Source organism: Canis lupus, chromosome 6, assembly GCF_003254725.2.
Source record: "Canis lupus dingo isolate Sandy chromosome 6, ASM325472v2, whole genome shotgun sequence".
NCBI classification, from domain to species: domain Eukaryota; kingdom Metazoa; phylum Chordata; class Mammalia; order Carnivora; family Canidae; genus Canis; species Canis lupus.
In genome coordinates this window covers 24,220,618-24,239,622 of record NC_064248.1, presented here as the reverse complement: position 1 = coordinate 24,239,622, position 19,005 = coordinate 24,220,618, and the positions used below count along the sequence as shown (strand labels likewise).

The 19,005-nt window shown below is 38.9% G+C and overlaps 1 protein-coding gene across 5 annotated transcripts in view; it reads right to left on the bottom strand.

Moving 5' to 3' along the window:
- The window catches only part of DNAH3 (dynein axonemal heavy chain 3), a 171,473-nt gene that overhangs the window by 67,894 nt on the left and 84,574 nt on the right, over positions 1–19,005 (bottom strand). For all 5 annotated transcript variants that reach the window (XM_049111320.1, XM_049111321.1, XM_049111322.1 and 2 more), the window contains 9 exons: positions 18,896–18,987; positions 17,763–17,982; positions 17,047–17,181; positions 15,462–15,573; positions 12,834–13,075; positions 10,642–10,742; positions 8,461–8,566; positions 6,238–6,367; positions 3,335–3,577 (listed from right to left, as the gene is read on the bottom strand). In XM_049111320.1, coding sequence (XP_048967277.1) covers positions 3,335–3,577; positions 6,238–6,367; positions 8,461–8,566; positions 10,642–10,742; positions 12,834–13,075; positions 15,462–15,573; positions 17,047–17,181; positions 17,763–17,982; positions 18,896–18,987 — 1,381 coding nt within the window. The remainder of the gene's footprint in view (positions 1–3,334; positions 3,578–6,237; positions 6,368–8,460; positions 8,567–10,641; positions 10,743–12,833; positions 13,076–15,461; positions 15,574–17,046; positions 17,182–17,762; positions 17,983–18,895; positions 18,988–19,005) is intronic.

Here is a 19,005-nt window from a genome sequence, read left to right as displayed (position 1 = left end):
GGCGCTAAACCGCTGCGCCACCCAGGGATCCCCAGATATGGATTTCTTTTGTAAAATTTCCCTGGCTATTCGGGGTCTTTTCTGATTCCCCACAAATCTTAGAATAATTTGTTGTAACTCTCTGAAGAAAGTCCATGGTATTTTGATGTGGTTTATGTATACAATGGAATATTACTCAGCCATTAGAAACGACAAATACCCACCATTTGCTTCAACGTGGATGGAACTGGAGGGTATTATGCTGAGTGAAGTAAGTCAATCGGAGAAGGACAAACATTGTATGTTCTCATTCATTTGGGGAATATAAATAATAGTGAAAGGGAATATAAGGGAAGGGAGAAGAAATGTGTGGGAAATATCAGAAAGGGAGACAGAACATAAAGACTTCTAACTCTGGGAAACGAATTAGGGGTGGTGGAAGGGGAGGAGGGTGGGGGATGGGGGTGAAAGGGTGATGGGCACTGAGGGGGGCACTTGACGGGATGAGCACTGGGTGTTATTCTGTATGTTGGTAAATTGAACACCAATAAAAAATAAATTTATTATTAAAAAAATAAAAGCTCTAAAATTTCAATCAAAAGCTTTAAAATTGTATTGATCCTTGATTCAGCTATTTTATTTCTTGGAAATTATCCTAAGAAAATAATCATAGATCAAGCAAGTAGGTAGCCACCAGAACACTGTTCATCACAATGTTGTTAATGATAGCAAAAGCTAAAAATAATGAAAGCAAGTGCAGAACCATCCCAAGTTTGAAAAAATAAATCTATGTGCACATATATGCATAGGGAAATGTCAAAAGGATGGTTACTGAAATGTTAGTAGTGGTTATCTTTAAATATATATATTTTATTATATGATCTATTCATATTTTTCTAAAAAATCAAGAATGCATTTCACACTCAGTATAGCTATTATAAAAAACAAAACAATACATGAGAATGTGGAAAAATTAGAATTCGTGTGCATTGCTGGTAGGAATGTAAAATGGTACAACCACTATGGAAAACATTGTGGCAATTCCTCACAAACTTGAACACAGAATTACCATATGATCTATAAATTCCACTTTTGAACATATAGCTAAAAGAAATGAAAGCAAGAGACTCAAACAAACATTTGTACCCTCATGTGTATAGCAGTATTATTCACAACAGCCAAAAGGTGAGAGCAACTCAAGTGTCTACCAACGGATGAAGAGAGAAACAAAATGTGGTATTAACACACAATGGAGTATTATTCAGCCTTAAAAAGGAAGGAAATTCTGACACATCCTACAACATAGGTGAACTGTGAAAATATTACTAAGTGAAATAAACTTTCAAAGAAGGACAAATACCATATGCTTCTACTTATATGAGATACCTAGAGTAGTCAAATTTATAGACTGAAAGTAGAATGGTTGTTGCCATGGGGACAGAAGGAGGGGAATATGGGGAATTAATGTTCATAGAACATGGAGTTTTAGTTTGTGAAGATGGAAAAAGTTCTGGAGATAAATGGTGGTGATGGTTGCAGAACAATGCCTAACATTACTAAACTGTACACTTAAAAAGAGTTGAAATGGTAAATTTTTTATGTTATGCACATTTTAGCACAATAAAAAAATAATCTTCTAAACCCAAGAATAAATAAAAGATGAAGGGAGAGGTGGAAGAGGAAGAGAAAGAAGAAAGAAAGACAAAAAGATTCAGTCAGTTGGGTGTCTGACCCTTGGTTTCAGGTCAGTTCACAATCTCAGAGTCATGAGACCAAGCCCCAAGTCAAGCTCTGAACTCAGCACAGAGTCCGCTTGAGTTTCTCTCTCCCTGTCCCTCTGCCCCTCCCTTCCCCCATGCTCTCTCTCTCAAATGAAGAAAATAAATAAATCTTTAAAAAAAGAAAGAGGAAAAGTATAAATGTACTACTATCTAACTAATGGTCCAGGGCCTCTATGCAGTTCATTCGATAGATGACATAAAGTGTGCTACATGTGCTGAGGAAAAACTGTGTAGAGGGGTACTGACATCTACTTGTTCATTCATTTATTATGATTATTATATAAAGTTTCAAACATAAATACTGAAAACATTGCACAGCAAACATTTGTATAGCCCTCTCCTAAATTTTACCATTAGTTTTTACTTGTCTTATCATACACCTGTTTATTCCTCTATCCATTCATTAAGTCATCTTATTTTAAACTTCCCCATAGGGCAGCCTGGTGGCTCAGCAGTTTAGTGCTGCCTTCAGCCCAGGGCCTGATCTTGGAGACCCCGGATCGAGTTCCACGTCAGGCTCCCTTCATGGAGCCTGCTTCTCCCTCTGCCTGTGTCTCTGCCTCTCTCTCTCTGCCCCTCTCTCTCTCTGTCTCTCTCTCTCTCTCTGTCTCAAGAATAAATAAATAAAATCTCAAAAAAAAATAAACTTCCCCATAAACTTTAACATTTATATTATTTCCTGTTCAATATTTGTTTATATTTTTCCTCTTGATATAAAATTTATATACAATGAAATGCACAAATCTTAAGTGTACATTCACTGAGTTTTGACAAATGCACATATCTAGTGTAGACCAAATCTCTTTCCATATATATGTTACTATCACTCCAGAAGTTACTTCATGGCCATTCATATACTTTTTTATAATCACAAAAAGTATAGCCATTTGGAAAGCATTTATATTTTGATCTCCTTTTTGTTAAAGAAATATAGAAAAAACTAGAAGAAAAAATATTGAAACTATTTCTAGGTAGTTAGATTACCACTGGTTTTTATTTTCAGCTATTCCCTTCTCTGTATCTTCTAAATTTTATATGTTATTATGGTGGTAAGAATAAAAACAGTAAAAGCTACTTAAAAGAAAAAAATCTTTTACTCTTTTAGTAAATGATGTCACACATAGAGTATCCAGTCATTATGGTGATCATTTTGAAGATAATGTATACAGCAAAATTGGAAACATTTCAATATATTACAATGACAAAATTACAACAAATATTAATGTCATAATCACCATGATGTGATGAATTTAAACACACAAAACAGGACTAGAAGGAAATAAGAAAAACAAAAGTGCTACATTTTTCATTCTATCACCTGGAGCCTGTTTGAGCATGGGTAATTTTGAGGAGAAAAAACTTGTATGAATTTTTCTAAATGAAAATAGTTAAAACATCCCATAAGACCCTGACTTCAGGACCACCCATCTCTTATAAATGTGGACCCAATCAGGCAAGCTAAAAAATCTCCCCAAGCCTTTGTAAAAATCTTACTTGGACCACACATTTTGATTGGATTTGGAACCATACGATCCAAATTATTACAGCAAAACAAAACAAACAAGTACTGTTACCTCTGTCTGGAAAGATGTTGTTTTTTGTGAGTTTGACGCTTTTGGGCCTTGGATTCTTATCATCCATACCCATGATCAGGTTGCGGAAAAACAGATCAAATTTCTTCCTGCTCTCCGCATTGATGGTGCCTGCCACGGTCCACACCAAGGCAAAGAGGAATAGACCTTGCAGCCAGAGAAAGATCTGTTGACTTGTCAGACCTTCATATAATTCACTTTCCTCATCTATTTCCCTGATTTCATCTAAAAGCAAGAAAAAGGAACCTTAAGAGAAGCTGCATATATCCACCTATATACAGATCTAAACAATGTGAATTGGGTGGTTTGGTCTGTGTGGGCTCTGGGGAGGGGACTGATAGTGGCTGAGTGGCTATCACCCACCAGGTCCTTTATCCACTTATATACATAAGTGCTAGTTTTTAATCATTTTTCTTTTCTTTTTTTAAAAGTAGGCTCCATGCCCAGTGTGAGCCCAATGCAGGGCTTGAACTCACGACCCTAAGATCAAAACCTGAGTTGAAATCAGGAGTCAGACACTTAATCACCTGAGATACCCAGGTGCCCCTTTTCTTATTTTATTTTTATATACTTTAGAATATATTTTAATATATTTCATATATTTTAAAATATATTTTTTAATTTTTCTAATTTTGAAAGGACACAGGAACCAACCTGAAGGAGCTCTCAATGGCTAAAGACATTTGAGGAACAAAATAATTACAACATTGGATTATAACCCATAGAATAAAATAAATATCTATGAGTCCATACTTTAGTTAGTAAATAACTGAATTAGCAAATAAATAAGGAAGAACAGTTCTTCCTTACAGAAGAATTCTAATTAGTAAATGTAGAAGGAATATATATAGAAATGGAAAATTAACATTAGGCAAATGCCACTGTTGTAACTATGGTACACAAGACTCACTACTGGATGTTAAAATCAGTGGAGGAAAATTTGGGGAGAAATAGGATATTTGCATAGTTTCAAATTATATTCCCCCAAATACTTACCAATTATGAAGGAAAAACATAACATTACACTGGAGAAATGTGGCTCTGGCCAAAGCTAACTTTGACAAACAGCCTTCACCAGTCATAAGATCTATCAACATCAGGTACCTTCTTATGATGCACTGAGAAGGATGCATCATCACTTTTGTAGTATTCTTGCTGAAAATGCATAAACCCAATCTAATTATGAGAAAACATGAGGCAAACTTAAATTGAGAGATATTCTATAAAATAATTGGCCAGTATTATCAAGTGACAAAGTTATAGAAGGTAAAGAAAGAGTGGAGCATGCAAATCTTGATCTAAGGGTCATGAGGTCCCATGCTGGAGGTAGAGTTTATTCAAAAAAAAAAAAAAAAAAGACAAGGAAAGACTGAAGAAATGGCATAGATTAGAAGAGACAAATGAGATACGATTTATAAAAATGTGACCCCCTGAATTGGATCCTGGAACAGAAAAAGGACATTTGAGAAAAAATTGGTGAAAACCAAATAAAGTCTGTAGTATAGTTAATAGTATATAGTATCAATGTTAATTATTTTTATTCTGATCGTTGTGCCTTGGTTATATAAGATGTTAACATTAAAGGAAGCTAGGTAAAGGGATATGTGACTCAACATACTTTTAGCAATTTTTTTTGCAAGTTTAAAATTATTTTAACATAAAAGGCTAAAAATGTGTTTTTTATTCTTTATCTTAAGGCCTTGTTGATCATAGTTATCATGCTCTTGCATTTTAGCACTAGCAGAGTAAAAAGTTAGGGCTTTGAAATCAGGTATGTGTGCATTCAAACCTAGTCCCCAGTTTTTGTAGTTGTGTGTCTTTTAGCACTCCTAATAAGGATTCAAGACTATAGATTTGGGAAGGCAAGAGATTATGTCACTCAGTGCTGGGAACAATGAGTCCATTCTTCATCCGATGCTTTCTTCCCTAGAGGAGATACTACACAAGGATAGGACACAGAGTTTGGGAAAGTATGCAAAACTTAACAACTAATGATGCAAATATATGGCATTGTATGCAGTTAGTGTGCCTTTGAAAAAATTGCTGGTAATTTTAACTTCAGAAAATCACATAAAATGTAGCCAAAGAAAGTCTCCACTCAATTGTTCACCATGTTATATTTTTTACCTGCACCTATAAATGCTTTTGGAAGAAATGAGCTGAAAAAAATGTTCATGTAATAGGAATTATAGGAAGATCCATCTTGAGTTTGAATTATGTGGCATCTTGAAAAAGAATTGGCATCTAGTAAAAGTTCTCCAAATGGACACGCCTTGATCACTTCCAACAGAATTCAATGCAATTTGATTTATGTGAGATAATTACTGAGAACTTCTCCAGGACCATTAAATAAATAATTCTAGGATTTATGTGCTTGCCATGTCCTAGAGAAGGTTCTCTAGTTTTGTAGACTGATGTGATCAGCTCTCTTAACAGTGTAACCATGTAATTAGTGAATTCAGATTTTTGTAAATTTTTTTTAGCATGGGAAAATTTGTGGACTTATTTTTTTCAGGACTTTGAATTTTTTTCTCAGATACATTCACACTATCATCTAAATTTGTTTCCCTCCAGGATATTCTAGTTAGGTAAAGATGGACAAAAGTTATTACTCCCATTGTGTAGATGAGGAAACTAAGAGAGGAAAAGATGAGGTAATTTGCATAAAAATACTCAGGAAATTAATCCAGATTAAGGGTAAACCAAAACACATGGACTCTTCCACTAAACTCTACTGGCTATACTCCGAACGCTTGCTTATTCTAGACCAAAATTCTGGTCTCATTGTGACTCATGGTAAGGGGAATAGAAGAGATGGGGAGAAGAAAAAATATCCCACACATACTCCACTTTCATTTGGCTTAAGAATATTAGGTAGCACATACCAAGCAGGGAGGAATACAGTCTCATCATTGAGAAGGCAAGGTGGACAGGAGATGTTTGGACCACAAATTTACACTGAAGTCGAATAAATTCTAGGCAGGGCTGGACAAGCCACATAAACATATCATTGACCTGAAGGTAGAAGTGAAATTTGAAGACATGTTATCAAAAAATGAACGTTAAGATCAATGCCTCAGTATACCTCTGGAAGGCTGGAGATGCTGGTAGAGTTGCTGATTATTTTTGAGAATGGGTGTATGGGGAAAAAAGATTACAGACACCAAAGCTCCTGACTAGCTTCCTACTTAATGGACAGGCTGTGCAGCCCACAATGCCATCCCTGTTTCACACCCCAGAGCTAGATACTCAGGGATACTTGGAGCTACTGTGGGTCAGCTACAAAATAATTTTAGGACCCAGACTGGGTATCTGACTTGCTTGTACAAAAAATGTTAGGAACTCTAAACAATATTTTCAAATGACTGTTCTGCATTTGTAAGGTTGGACTCCTGTATAAAGTAGCCATAAGAAGCAGAGTTGGGCAGCCTCGGTGGCTCAGCGGTTTAGCACCGCCTTCAACCCAGGGTGTGATCCTGGAGATCCAGGATCGAGTCCCGCGTCGGGCTCCTTGCATGGAGCCTGCTTCTCCCTCTGCCTGTCTCTGCCTCTCTTTCTCTGTGTCTCTCATGAATAAATAAATAAAATCTAAAAAACCCAAAAAAACAAAAAGAAGAAGCACAGAGCTAAGTTTGGGGCTCATTTTCAGTAATTCTTTGTATGTATTCACTTGTGGGTATAATGATTCTTGTCTCTGCTACCCACCCCAGCTACTCTTTTTTAAAAATTCCTCCTTTCTCCTCTCATTTGAGTTTTTTTTTCATTTTTGTTATATGTGGCTGTCACTGTAAATTATCTTGTCATTTTTTTTTAGAAGTAGGCAGGTCATCACTAAATAAATGCATTAATAGATATGTATATGTGTGCATACATATCTATATTATAAATGTATAGAATATACATGAATGAATGATGTATGAATGAATGATACATGTGTACATGGATATGTGGTATATTCATCCAGCCAATAAATATTTATTGAGCATCTGCTCACTGCCATGTTGTAGGTGCTGAGGATAAACAACTGACAAGATATACAAGATCTCTGCCCTCGTGGAGATTACTGAGCGGCATACAAACAATAAATAAACAGTCAAGGAAATAAAGTACTTAAACTCATGAAAAGTACCAGCAGGAGACAAATAAAGGTGTTACAATGGGGAATAACAGGAAGGGCTTAGTAGGATGGTCAGGGAAGGCTTCTAAGAGTAGGAGACCTTTATGTTGAGACCAGGATAATAAAGGAGAATTATCCCTCACAAGATAAAATGGGATATTTTCAGGAAGAGGAAGAAAAGGTGCAAAAGCCTTGAGGGGATGAAACCTGGGGTCTTCTAGGAATGAGAACAAAATGCAAGGGCTGCAGGGTAACAAGCTGAGGAAGAAGGCAGGTGATGAGGTTGGAAAGGCAGGCAGGGCCAGATCGTAGCCTCAGAGGTCTTGTTAAGAAGCTAGACTTCGAACTAAGGACACTTAAGGAGTCCCTGAAGGCTTCTGGTGCAGGTATGTAGACTCGTCTCTGGGTGTGCATGTGGACATGTATCTGTATAAATGTATGCAATTACATTATATACATTGTACATGTACATAAATGGGACAGGAATGGCCATTCTACATAGCTCACCAGAGTGTTTCTGCAGTGGGAAGAGAACCTAACTATACCTTTCTTGACTTCTTCAGTGGGAACCTTTCCTAGGGAACTCTACTAACACAGGGAAAAACAGGAGACACCAAAAGCCTGGGTTCTGCTTCCCTAGTCTGAGACTGTGCTCGGGTACCCACCTAACCTACATGTTCACTTATTTTTTAGGAAGGGAAAACAGGTATAGACACTTTTAGTAGCTGCAATACAAGCTTTTCTACACTGGTTCCAGGTGCCTAGCTATGGAAGATACAGAGTAAAGGTCACCAGGATGGGGAGTAGCAGTTCAGAGAGGAGCATAGTTCTTTCTAATCTGGCCTATTCTAGAGCAATTTCTAGAGATATTTCTGCAAGTAGGGCAATGGGAAAGGGCATGACATCTAGATGAAGATGTGTGTAGAAGGTATTAGTAATGAGGAATATGGAGACAGGGAAGGAGGGAAGTAAAGAAATGTGATGGTCTCACCAATTCCTTATGCTCTTCAGTGAGGCTAGTGGGAAGGGTGTCCATGTATGAGTCCTTCAAGGGCTTCCAGCCTAGTTGATGGGGCTCCATGTAGATCATCCCACACCTGGCAGGCACAAAGAGAGGACCAGCCTGATCCACATCCAGGTTCCCAAGCAGACAGTTGTGAGGTAAATGCAGGCAGTCACGGTAAAGTAAGAGGCTGGAGTTTGGATTGGGACACAGATCCTCACCAGCTCCAGCCCAAAGGGAAGGGTCCCAGATTTTGTCAGGAAAGGCTGAAAGCCAGTGATAATAGCTGGGGCTTGGGAGTTAGAGTGCCCTGGGTCTAAATCCCAGCTCCAGATTCGACTATCTGAGTAACCTTGGGCAATATTTCCTTATTGTCTCTGAAATTCTACATCTTTGTTGTAAATCAAGAAATCTTAAAAAAAATACATAGTTCATAAGGCTATTGTAATGGTTAAATAAGAAAATAATAATTCAGCACCATTTCCGGATTAAGAAAACTCTTAATCCATGTAAACTATTATTAACATTACTATTAGCATGTACTGATCCTTTATGTAGTAAATGTTTTGTGTTTTTCCCCATTCTATTATGTCTAGGTACTCTCTTGTTTGTTACTAATATGGCTGCTATTTATTATCTACTGCACGTTAGGCACTATGCTACATCCTAATGGTCTTTATCTCTAAATATTCTTCTTAATGGTCACATTTTAGATATGAGGAGAGTGTGGCTCAGAGAGGCTGAGTGACTTCAAAGAGGTATCACAGCTAGACATTGGCATGGCCAGGGTGGGAGCCCAAGTTGGTCTGACTTGCCACTGCTCTTTCTACTCCCTGACATTGCTTTTTGGAATGTGGACTGATTTTTATTGTTTTATGAACTTCAGGCACACAGGATTGGATTACTTATCATCCTTAGCACACTAACATTAGCCCATGCATGGCCTTTCTTAGTTGTTTTCAATAATGTAGTGAGTGCTCATGAACCCACCACCCAGACAGAAGCTTGGATCTTGACAATAATCTTCATCTAACCCCAATGGTCTCCCTTACCCTATACGTCTGGCTTTCCCTACCTGAGGAAACACAGTCTCTTGGATATCATGGTTACCCATTTATTGATTGATTTCTTTCTTACATATGTTCCTAAAATGCATATATATTTATTTTAGTTGTTTTTAGCAGTTTAAAGGAAGACATCATGCTGTATGTAATATTGTGGGCTTACTTCATACATAATATTGCTAAGATTTTATACTTACTGTATTTAATAAGATTTATCCATTGGGTTCCACGTCAGCACAATTCATTTATTTTGAGTGATATATAAATATTATAATTTGCTACAGAAACATTCATTCAAAGGGATACATGTACCTCTATGTTTATTTCAGCATTATTTACAATAACCATATTATGGAAGCAATCCATAGATAAATAGATAAAGATGTGATATTTCTATAAAGCAGAATATTACTTGGCCATAAAAAGAATGAAATCTTGCCACTTGCAACAACAAGGACAGAGCTAGAGAATATTATGCTAAATGAAATAAGTCAGTCAGAGAAGGACAAATACCATATAATTTCACTCATATGTGGAATTTAAGAAACAAATGCACAAAGGAAATAAGAAAAAGAGAGAGGCAAACCAAGAAACAGACTCTTAACTATAGAGAACAAAGTAATGGTTACCAGAGGGGAGGTGGGTGGGGTATGGGTGAGATAGGAGATGAGGATTAAAGAGTACACTTATCATTATGGAACAAAAATAAAATAAAATGATAAAAAATTACAATTTTTGACTTGATTACATTAATTCATTCCTGTTAATGGGCATTTGGGTTGCTTCCAAGTGTTTGTTATTGTTAATTATGCCACTCTGAGAATTCCTGTAGATGAATTTTATTGTACACGGGCAAAAGTTTATTAGAAGTAGAATTGCTGGTCATGACACATGTGAAGTTTCAATCTTAGAAGATCATATCAAACTCCTTTCCAAAGTACATGTCCAATTTTAGATTCCTACCAGCACCATGGGTTGAAGACTGGGTTTAGGATAAATCAGAGGGACAACAAATAATGTCGGTGATCCACTTAATCACATTTGTGGGTTTTTAGGGTCAGTGAGGCCACACAACCCTCAGGATACCAGTGTAAGGCTCACTGACCTGCTCACAGTGGCTGGAGAGGCCTGCTCCAGATCTGCTGGCTCAAAGATCAGACTCATCTTAGGGCTCATCTGGATAATTTCTCCACTCATTAAACATAGCTGAAAGTACAAAGCAGAGGTGGGAAAGTCAGGCAAAGGGGTTAGATTCCATCCGCAAGTGAAAGGCCTCAGGGCAGACAGAGATGGTTGAAGTTCATTCAACAAATATTTCTTGAGTACCAACTATGCATCAGGCACAGGTGCGTAGGATAAAACAGACAAAAATCTCTGTGCAGATGGAAGATTGAGAAGTTATCAGACTATAGCAAGTTTCATAGTTCTTACTCAGTGTTTAACATAGAACTTAACTCATACCTTCCTCCTGTTTTATTTGCTTGTTTCCCATGAAAGACTCCTTTTGGAATCCCTCATGAACTGGTGCAGGGCTAGAGGGACAAGAGCATTTCCACAAATCCTTTCTGGGATGGAAGGAAAGGCCATCAGAAGTCCTAGTGGTTAGTAGGTATGTCCCCATAGAAAGTAGTGTGAGTACATAGGGCAGCCTCTGAGTATGTACAAAGATAGTAGTGCTGCTTCCCATTTGCCAACATGGGTTTAAGTGAGATAGTTAAGTCATAAGATTACGTGAGGCTTTGGTCTCTCAGGGGCAAAAAGAAAACCCTATCACTCCCTGCTGCTCATCCAAAGTTGTACTAAACAAGTCCTTACATTACCTGGCCCACATAAAACACACCTGGAAGCAGGTCACTGCATGTATCCCCAGGAAGGTCATAGCTGTTATGGGGCTGACACCACCAGCAGTGTCATCTCTGAATATTAAGAAAAGTAAAAGACACTGATACCTCTGACACTAGTTTGATTTACACCCAGAGAAGAGTCATCAGAAAATTCACTGATTATTGATTCTTTATAATTATCTTAAGACCAATAGTACATTTGTACAATTAGTTTATATAACATACCCTATATCATGTAATAAAACATTTCTATTTTTATATGTTATGTAATCAAAGTTATGCACGTGCTATAATTAGCATGTGTGTGTAATTTGGATAATTAGGTCTTCCATTGTTGAGCATGACTCACTCACAGTCTTGTGAAATTTTAATGCACTAGGAAAGCATATTTTGATTTGATAATCGTGTATATTCAGTGTAGAAACTCTTCCTTAAAAATGATGATTAATTTAATTTTATTTTAACATACAGTAAGATAACACTTGTTATATGTCAGGTGCTATTAAAAGCACCTGGGGAATATTATCTTATCTCATCTTCCTGATTAACACTATGATGTGGACACTATTGTTCCCATTTTACAGATGATGAAACTGAATAGCTTGCCTTGGTTCATCCAGCTGGAGGTGGCAGTGCAGAGTTTGAACTCAGGCTATCCAGCTCCAGAGTCCAAGCTCTTTAGGTGCTATGCTTACTGTGGCAGAATATATTTTCCAAAGACTGTTGCAGTGACAGCTTCCATCCCATGTGTGTTTTTGCAAAGTGGCCTTGCCCTGCTCCATCAAGAAGTGGAGCCTCTCTCCCCACTCCCTTGAATCTGGGCAGGCCCTGTGACTTCTTAGACTCATAGAATTGAGAAAAAGCGATGCTATATGCCAGTTCCAACTACAGCTCTTAATTTTCTGGAAGCTGTCACTTCCTGCCTTTTGGAAAATTAACTACCATGTAAGAAGTGCCACTGTTCCAAGCTCACTAAGTGAGACACCCAAGGCACATGGAAACCCAGCTGAGCCCTTCCAAACTTTATAATCCACAATATTATGAGCAAAGTAAATGGCTGTTTTAAGTCTCTAAGTATACAGCAATGGATAACCAAAACACATTCCACATATCAGGCACAATGTATGTGCTACTTGTTTAATTGCCAATATCCCTATTCTGTTACTACCTTTTAACAAATGAGGAAATTGAGGTCCAACAGCTCAATTCTAGAGCTGGTGATTCAATATGATATCAATACCTAGGCTTTTAACTACAATGCAACATTATCCCTAAACATACAAAGCTTACCAACTACAAGTACAAACAGAAGCGTAATTCATAAGCTGTTACTTTCTTGTGGGGCATTTATTTTTACTGCAATAAATGTATGCATTATATAGTTTTGGTCAATTACTTGAATAAGAGAATTTATACCATACCTATGTAACAGTGATAGGACACTAAGTAGTACCTTTTTATTGTCATCCAGAACTGTGTTCATATTTTCAATCCAAACAGCATCTACTGGCCCATCAAATATAATCCACTTGCGTTCATCAGACATTGAAGACGCTTGCTCCCGGAAAGCATTGGCAAGGATACCATCTGTCCATTCATGGCTCACTGGGTCAAAGCACCCATAGAGCTGCCCCATGGTGATGGCCTTGGGGTTGATGATCCTGTACTCCACAGCAAATTCGTCCATCTGGTTGGCTGGGCAAGAAGGTCCAACATGAGTTACACAGGTTCTGGCAAGACCAGAACATTAGACAAGAGGTAATGCCATCTCAGACTGACCAACCGTCAAGAATATGCCATCCTAGGAGAGTCCTTATAAAATTCGTACTCAGTCATTATAAAGATCAGGATATCTGGATGTGCAATGACTTAAATGTAGGTTATTATGCCCATTAGTGTCCCAGCATATTTTCTTGGGTCTCATTTCAAACAGGGCAAATATGCTAAAGATCTAAAGAAATCTGCTTGGGCTGAAATGAACTCAAGTAGTAAGGGAGAGAGGGAGGTCCGTGCTACCAGATGTCTTTATGTACCTGGCTGTCACAACTACCCTAAGAACCTTGGCTTTGACTTGAGATAACAGCTTACATGTAAAAGATTCTAGAAAATACTCATTACTCCCCCACCCCCGCCTCTATCTGAAGGACTAGTTTAGTCCTGAAACCTCTTCTTAGTTGTTCAGCAAGTGGCCTCTGAGACAGTCACACCATGAGAGTACTAGGATCCAACACAGGCTAATAGATGGCACATCAAGTGCACCTGATAAAAGAGTTGAAAATAACCACACTTGTACATGATTCTTCAGAGTAAGGAAAAGTTGGAGTGCCTGAACCATGAACTAAATAAAGAACCATTTCTGCAGAATCCCAAGGCAAAAGTAATAGGGAAGCCTCTTTTCTCTTCATTTAGTTTCCTAAACTGTGTTCACATGACCAGAATATGAAGTTTGAAACTCCCTAATTAGTTCGTAGGCCACATTAGTCTCCAAAACAAAAAACCTCAAAAATCCAACAGCAACTCAAGTCAACAAATATTGTTAGAAAAAACATGTTAAGATGAAGTACTGGAAGGAATTGTGTAAATATAAGGCATTGCTTTTCAAAACTGCTGGCTTGTGGGGTGCCCGGGTGGCACAGCTGGTTGAGCATCTGACTCTTGTTTCAGCTCAGGTCATGATCTCAAGGTCTTAAGATCCAGTACTAAGTCAAGAGCACTGAGTCTGCTTGGATTTCTCTCTCTCTCTGCCTCTCCCCTCTACTCTCTCACTCTCTAAAATAAATCAATAAATCTTTAAAAAAATAAACAAACAGGGGCAGCCTGGGTGGCTCAGCGGTTTAGTGCCGCCTTCAGCCCAGAGTGTGATCCTGGAGACCGGGGATCGAGTCCCATGTCAGGCACCCTGCATGGAGTCTACTTCTCCCTCTGCCTGTGTCTCTGCCTCCCCCCACCCCCCCGTCTCACATGAATAAATAAATAAAATCTTTAAAAAAATAAAAAAATAAACAAAAACACAGGCTTGCTTTTTTATGAAGGAAAAAACTTCAAAATTGTTGCTCTGGCAATACACATAGCTTTCATTTGTCAAGCAGGAACTGTGCTAGGTTATTTTCCTGCATAATCTCATTTAATTCTCACAACAATCCCATTTCACACGTGGGGAACAGAAGCTAAGAGAGCTTTAGTCATTTGTCCAAGATCTGGCTCTGATTCAAAAGTCTGAGGTTTTGGGATCCCTGGGTGGCTCAGTGATTGAGTGTCTGCTTTCAGCTCAGGGCATGATCCCAGGGTCCTAGAATTGAGTCCTGCATTGGCTCCCCACCCCAGGGAGCCTGCTTCTCCCTCTGCCTGTGTCTCTGCTTCCCTCTCTCTCTGTGTCTCTCATGAATAAATAAATAACATCTTTAAAAAAGAAAAAAAAAAAAAGCCTGAGGTTTTATCTTCTACATCAAATGGGAGGAAGGAGGAAAGGGGTGGAAGGAGGGAGGGAGAAAAAAGGAAAAGGGAAAGGAAGGGAAGAGAGGGGAAGAAATGATGAAAAGAAAAAAGGAGAAGAAAAGAAACCATGCAATAATTGGCTTTCAGGATAATTTGTTTAGGACAGTGGCAGGAGTTTCTCTCTCATTGGAAAGTCTTTGGAGGGGAATCCCCGGATGGCTCAGCAGTTTAGCGCCTGCCTTGGGCCCAGGGTGTGATCCTGGAGACCCAGGATCAGTCTCATATCAGGCTCCCTGCATGGAGCCTGCTTCTCCCTCTGTCTGTGTCTCTGCCTTTCTCTCTCTGTCTCTCATGAATAAATACATAAAATCTTAAGAAAAAAAGTCTTTGGAGAAGCTATTATTCAGCATGTGAGAAATAAGCGAAAATTCCTCCACTTAATAAGATGCACATAAAATCCCTGTTAAAGCTCCCCCACCCCCACCTTTATTTTCTGCTTGCAGACATCTGTGTACCATGTTCTATTTCTGGCTCTGATGTTACAATCCAGGGATGGCAAAACTAACAGCCTGGCATTATCTCCATGGAGCGAGCCAACCTAGGGGGAAGTCCTATGCTCCCATGAAGCCAGGGATATGGGCTTTACCTTCGTATAAATCACCCAGAGCTGCAGCCAAGACTTTATAAGCACAGGTCTTGCCGCCCATGGGGTCTCCAACAATCATATAGCCATGTCTTACCAGCATCATCTCGTAGATCTGGGAGGAGACATTTAAGCAGTTAATCATTGCAGACCTCCCAGAACTTCAAGCTAGTCAGAAGTCAATGGGGAATGAGGGACTGAAACGGGGATTCCCACAGTCACTTCTACCTCTGATGAACTGTAGCCTTTTTTATGATCTATAGTCTAAATATCTCTTGGATAGGGGCACCTGGGTGGCTCAGTTGGATAAGCGTCTGACTCCTGATTTAAGTTCAGGTCATGATCTCAGGGTTGTGAGATTGAGACCTGCATCTGGCTCCACACTGGGCATGGAGCCTGCCTAAGATTCTCTCTGCCCCTCCACCCCCTCACACACACACACACTCTCTCTCTCTCTCACTCTTTCTATCTCTCTCAAATAAGTAAATATCTTTTGGATAAATACATACATTTTTAGGTTCCGTATTATTTAAGAAATGGGTACTCTTATTTGCTCTGTACCTACCAATGTGCTAAGTATCAAGGGATTTACCTAGATTATTTCATTTAATCCACTCAGGTATTACTTACTAGCATCTAGTGGTGGGAATGAATACTGAGCCCAAGAGAGGTTAAGTAACTTGCCCATGCTTATCAGTAGCAGAGCCAGGATTTGGACAGAAGACTGTCTGACTTAAAAGACTTAGCTGTAGGGCAGCCTGAGTGGCTCAGCGGTTTAGCACTGCCTTCAGCCCAGGGCCTGATCCTGGACACCCGGGATTGAGGCCCACGTCAGTCTCCCTGCATGAAGCCTGCTTCTCCCTCTGCCTGTGTCTCTGCCTTTCTCTCTTTCTCTCTCTGTGTCTCTCATGAATAAATAAATAAAATCTTAAAAAAAAAAAAAAGACTTATCTGTAAAATATAAATGATCTTCCCGGTAATTGGTTCTGGGGTGGTCATGTGACTTTACTTCAAAGTAAAGCACACTTCAAAGCTAATACTGAGACTTTATGCTGAAGCAATTTGGAGAGCAATGCTCTTTTTCCTTCTGGGCTTGACCCTGGGACAATCTGAAACTGAGGCTGCTGGGACCCAACCAAAAATGAAGTTGTAACTCAGAGACAGCCCAGAGATGAAGAGAAAGGTTTTCAGATCTGAGATCTGAGATCTGAGTGTCTGAGGTCAAATACACCTGGGCTTTTTAAGTTAGGTAAATGAACAGATTCCCTCTTGTTGACCAAGATGGTTTGAGGTGGGTTTCTATCACTGGAAACTGAGAAAGTCCTGACTAGTTCAAGCCCAACACCCTCAAATGTTTTGTTTCATCCCCAAATTAAAAAAAAAAAAAAAAAAGGTACCCCATGGAAGATGGTCAGAGGAAAAACATTGGATTTCAACTTCACCTCCTAGAAATGAGACCCGAAGGCACCCCCATCTGTATCTAGGCACCTCTGATCGCTGTCATTCAGTTCCAGTCTACCACAATTCCAATTCCTGACTTCAGTGTACATAAACCAGGTACATTCCTATATGGACACAGGGAACTAACCTGGATAATTTTCCCAATAAACCAAGGTACTGGTTGGAGTTTCATCTTTTTGATGTTTTCATTCAGTACCTCCATAAAAACTTCATAGTCTGGCTTTGGAAGAACAACTCCAGGAAACAAATCTGATATAATTCCCTGTTAACAAGAATTTGAGAGAAAGTGGAAAGGATGAATTGTCAGAGGTATGACCTCAATATTTTCTGAAAATGAGATTTATAGACAGCAGAAATCTTTTTAAAATTCCAAACCTCATTTTTCTATGCCAAAACTCATCAACAAATACAAAGTCCAACACTATCTGTAAGACATGATTTCCCTCCCAAAAAATTTTTACAAGGCAATAAATATTTAATAAGTCTGTATTGTTTGACAATTAATGTACTGGGAATGAATAAGATAGTCATGATTTCTGTCTTTATGGAACTCACAGTCTGATAAGGAAGAGAGGCATTAAAATAATTACAAAAGAAAACTACATTTGGTTAAAAAAAAAAACCTACCCAAACCCAATGGCAGCTATTATTCTATCAGTGAAACCATTTTTATTAAAATCAGGAACTAGACAGGGCTAGTGCTATCACTATTATTATCTAACTTCGAGGGAGGGTGTCTGGTGGTAGGGGTTGCTGGTTGGAGATGGAGAAAGTGCCAGACAAATAGTTCGCCTTTAGAAACTGAGTCTCAGTGCTTGGCCGAGGTCCCAAAGCACTGCATACCTGAAACAGAGGGACATCTTGAGCCAAGAACTTGGCCAGATTAACATCAAGCAAGGCCCGGAGCAACAGAACACTCTCATTCTCTTCAGGATACTTGAGCTTCAGGTTGCCAGCAGCCGTGAGCACAGACTTGACTGCCCGCATGCCGTAGTCATAGTGATGCTGTGAGGACAGCTGCTCTGAGCACAGGCGGTAGGTCGCCACAATCTTCTGAGCGAGACTAGGAGGGCAGAAATACATCTGCAGATTGCCAGAGAGGACCAGCTCCTGCTCAGCAGACATTCCCAACATCCCAGTGTCCTGTCCCTTCAGGAATCAGGCTTGCTCATGGACTTGATGGAGAACTATCATTTGAACTACCACGGTAGTTACTTCTCCTCTAAGAGAAGAAGTTACCATGGTAACTACCATGATGAACTAAGGAAGCCTTCTAATTCTTTCAAAGTTAGGAATAAAACAGCAAGCACACACATATGTATACAATCTATCATATAAGAAATTACATGTGTGATACTTCTACACATATATGTGAATGTACAAGTACATGCACACACACAAGTTTTGGAAGAAACATCCAACTATTAACAATGTTAATCCCCAGAGAGTGAGACACAAGGTCACTGAGAAGAAACTACCTTTATTTACTTCTATAACATGACAATTTTTTTCCATGTACATGCTTTACTTTTTTAAGTCAGTAAATGTTATGATGATAACAATGTTAATTACAAATTATATTAAAATTTTCCTCTTCAACCTTGGCATAATTTCATGTTTTAAACTCTTGCCTTAAGCTGTGCATGTGTGTATGTGTTTGTGTGCATGTATGTGTGTGTTTGTGTGTGTGTGTTTGTGTGTGTGGAGTAGGGTTGGGATATAAAGGCCAATTTCTTTAGCAGAAGTCCAAGGATACATAAAGAGAGAGGAGGCCCTTACTTAGGCATCTGGGCCATTTCCTGGCCAGGGATAGGGTCGACAAAAAAGCCGGGGCTATGTGCTTTCAGATCAACTAGGGAATGGACATTTCTTGAGTTCCTCTCTCTTCTTCCAATGGGCAACTTACCTTGAATCTATCACACAGATGGTACTCTTTCAGAGCCTTTAGAACCTACTGGAAAGTCAATGTAACATACCTTCTAGAGTCCAGAAACCCCATGGAGTAGAGAGAGATTTCCCCAATAAGGGCATAATCTGGCACCATCATGGCTACTGTCCGGAATAAGGCCTAGAAAAGAAATGGCCA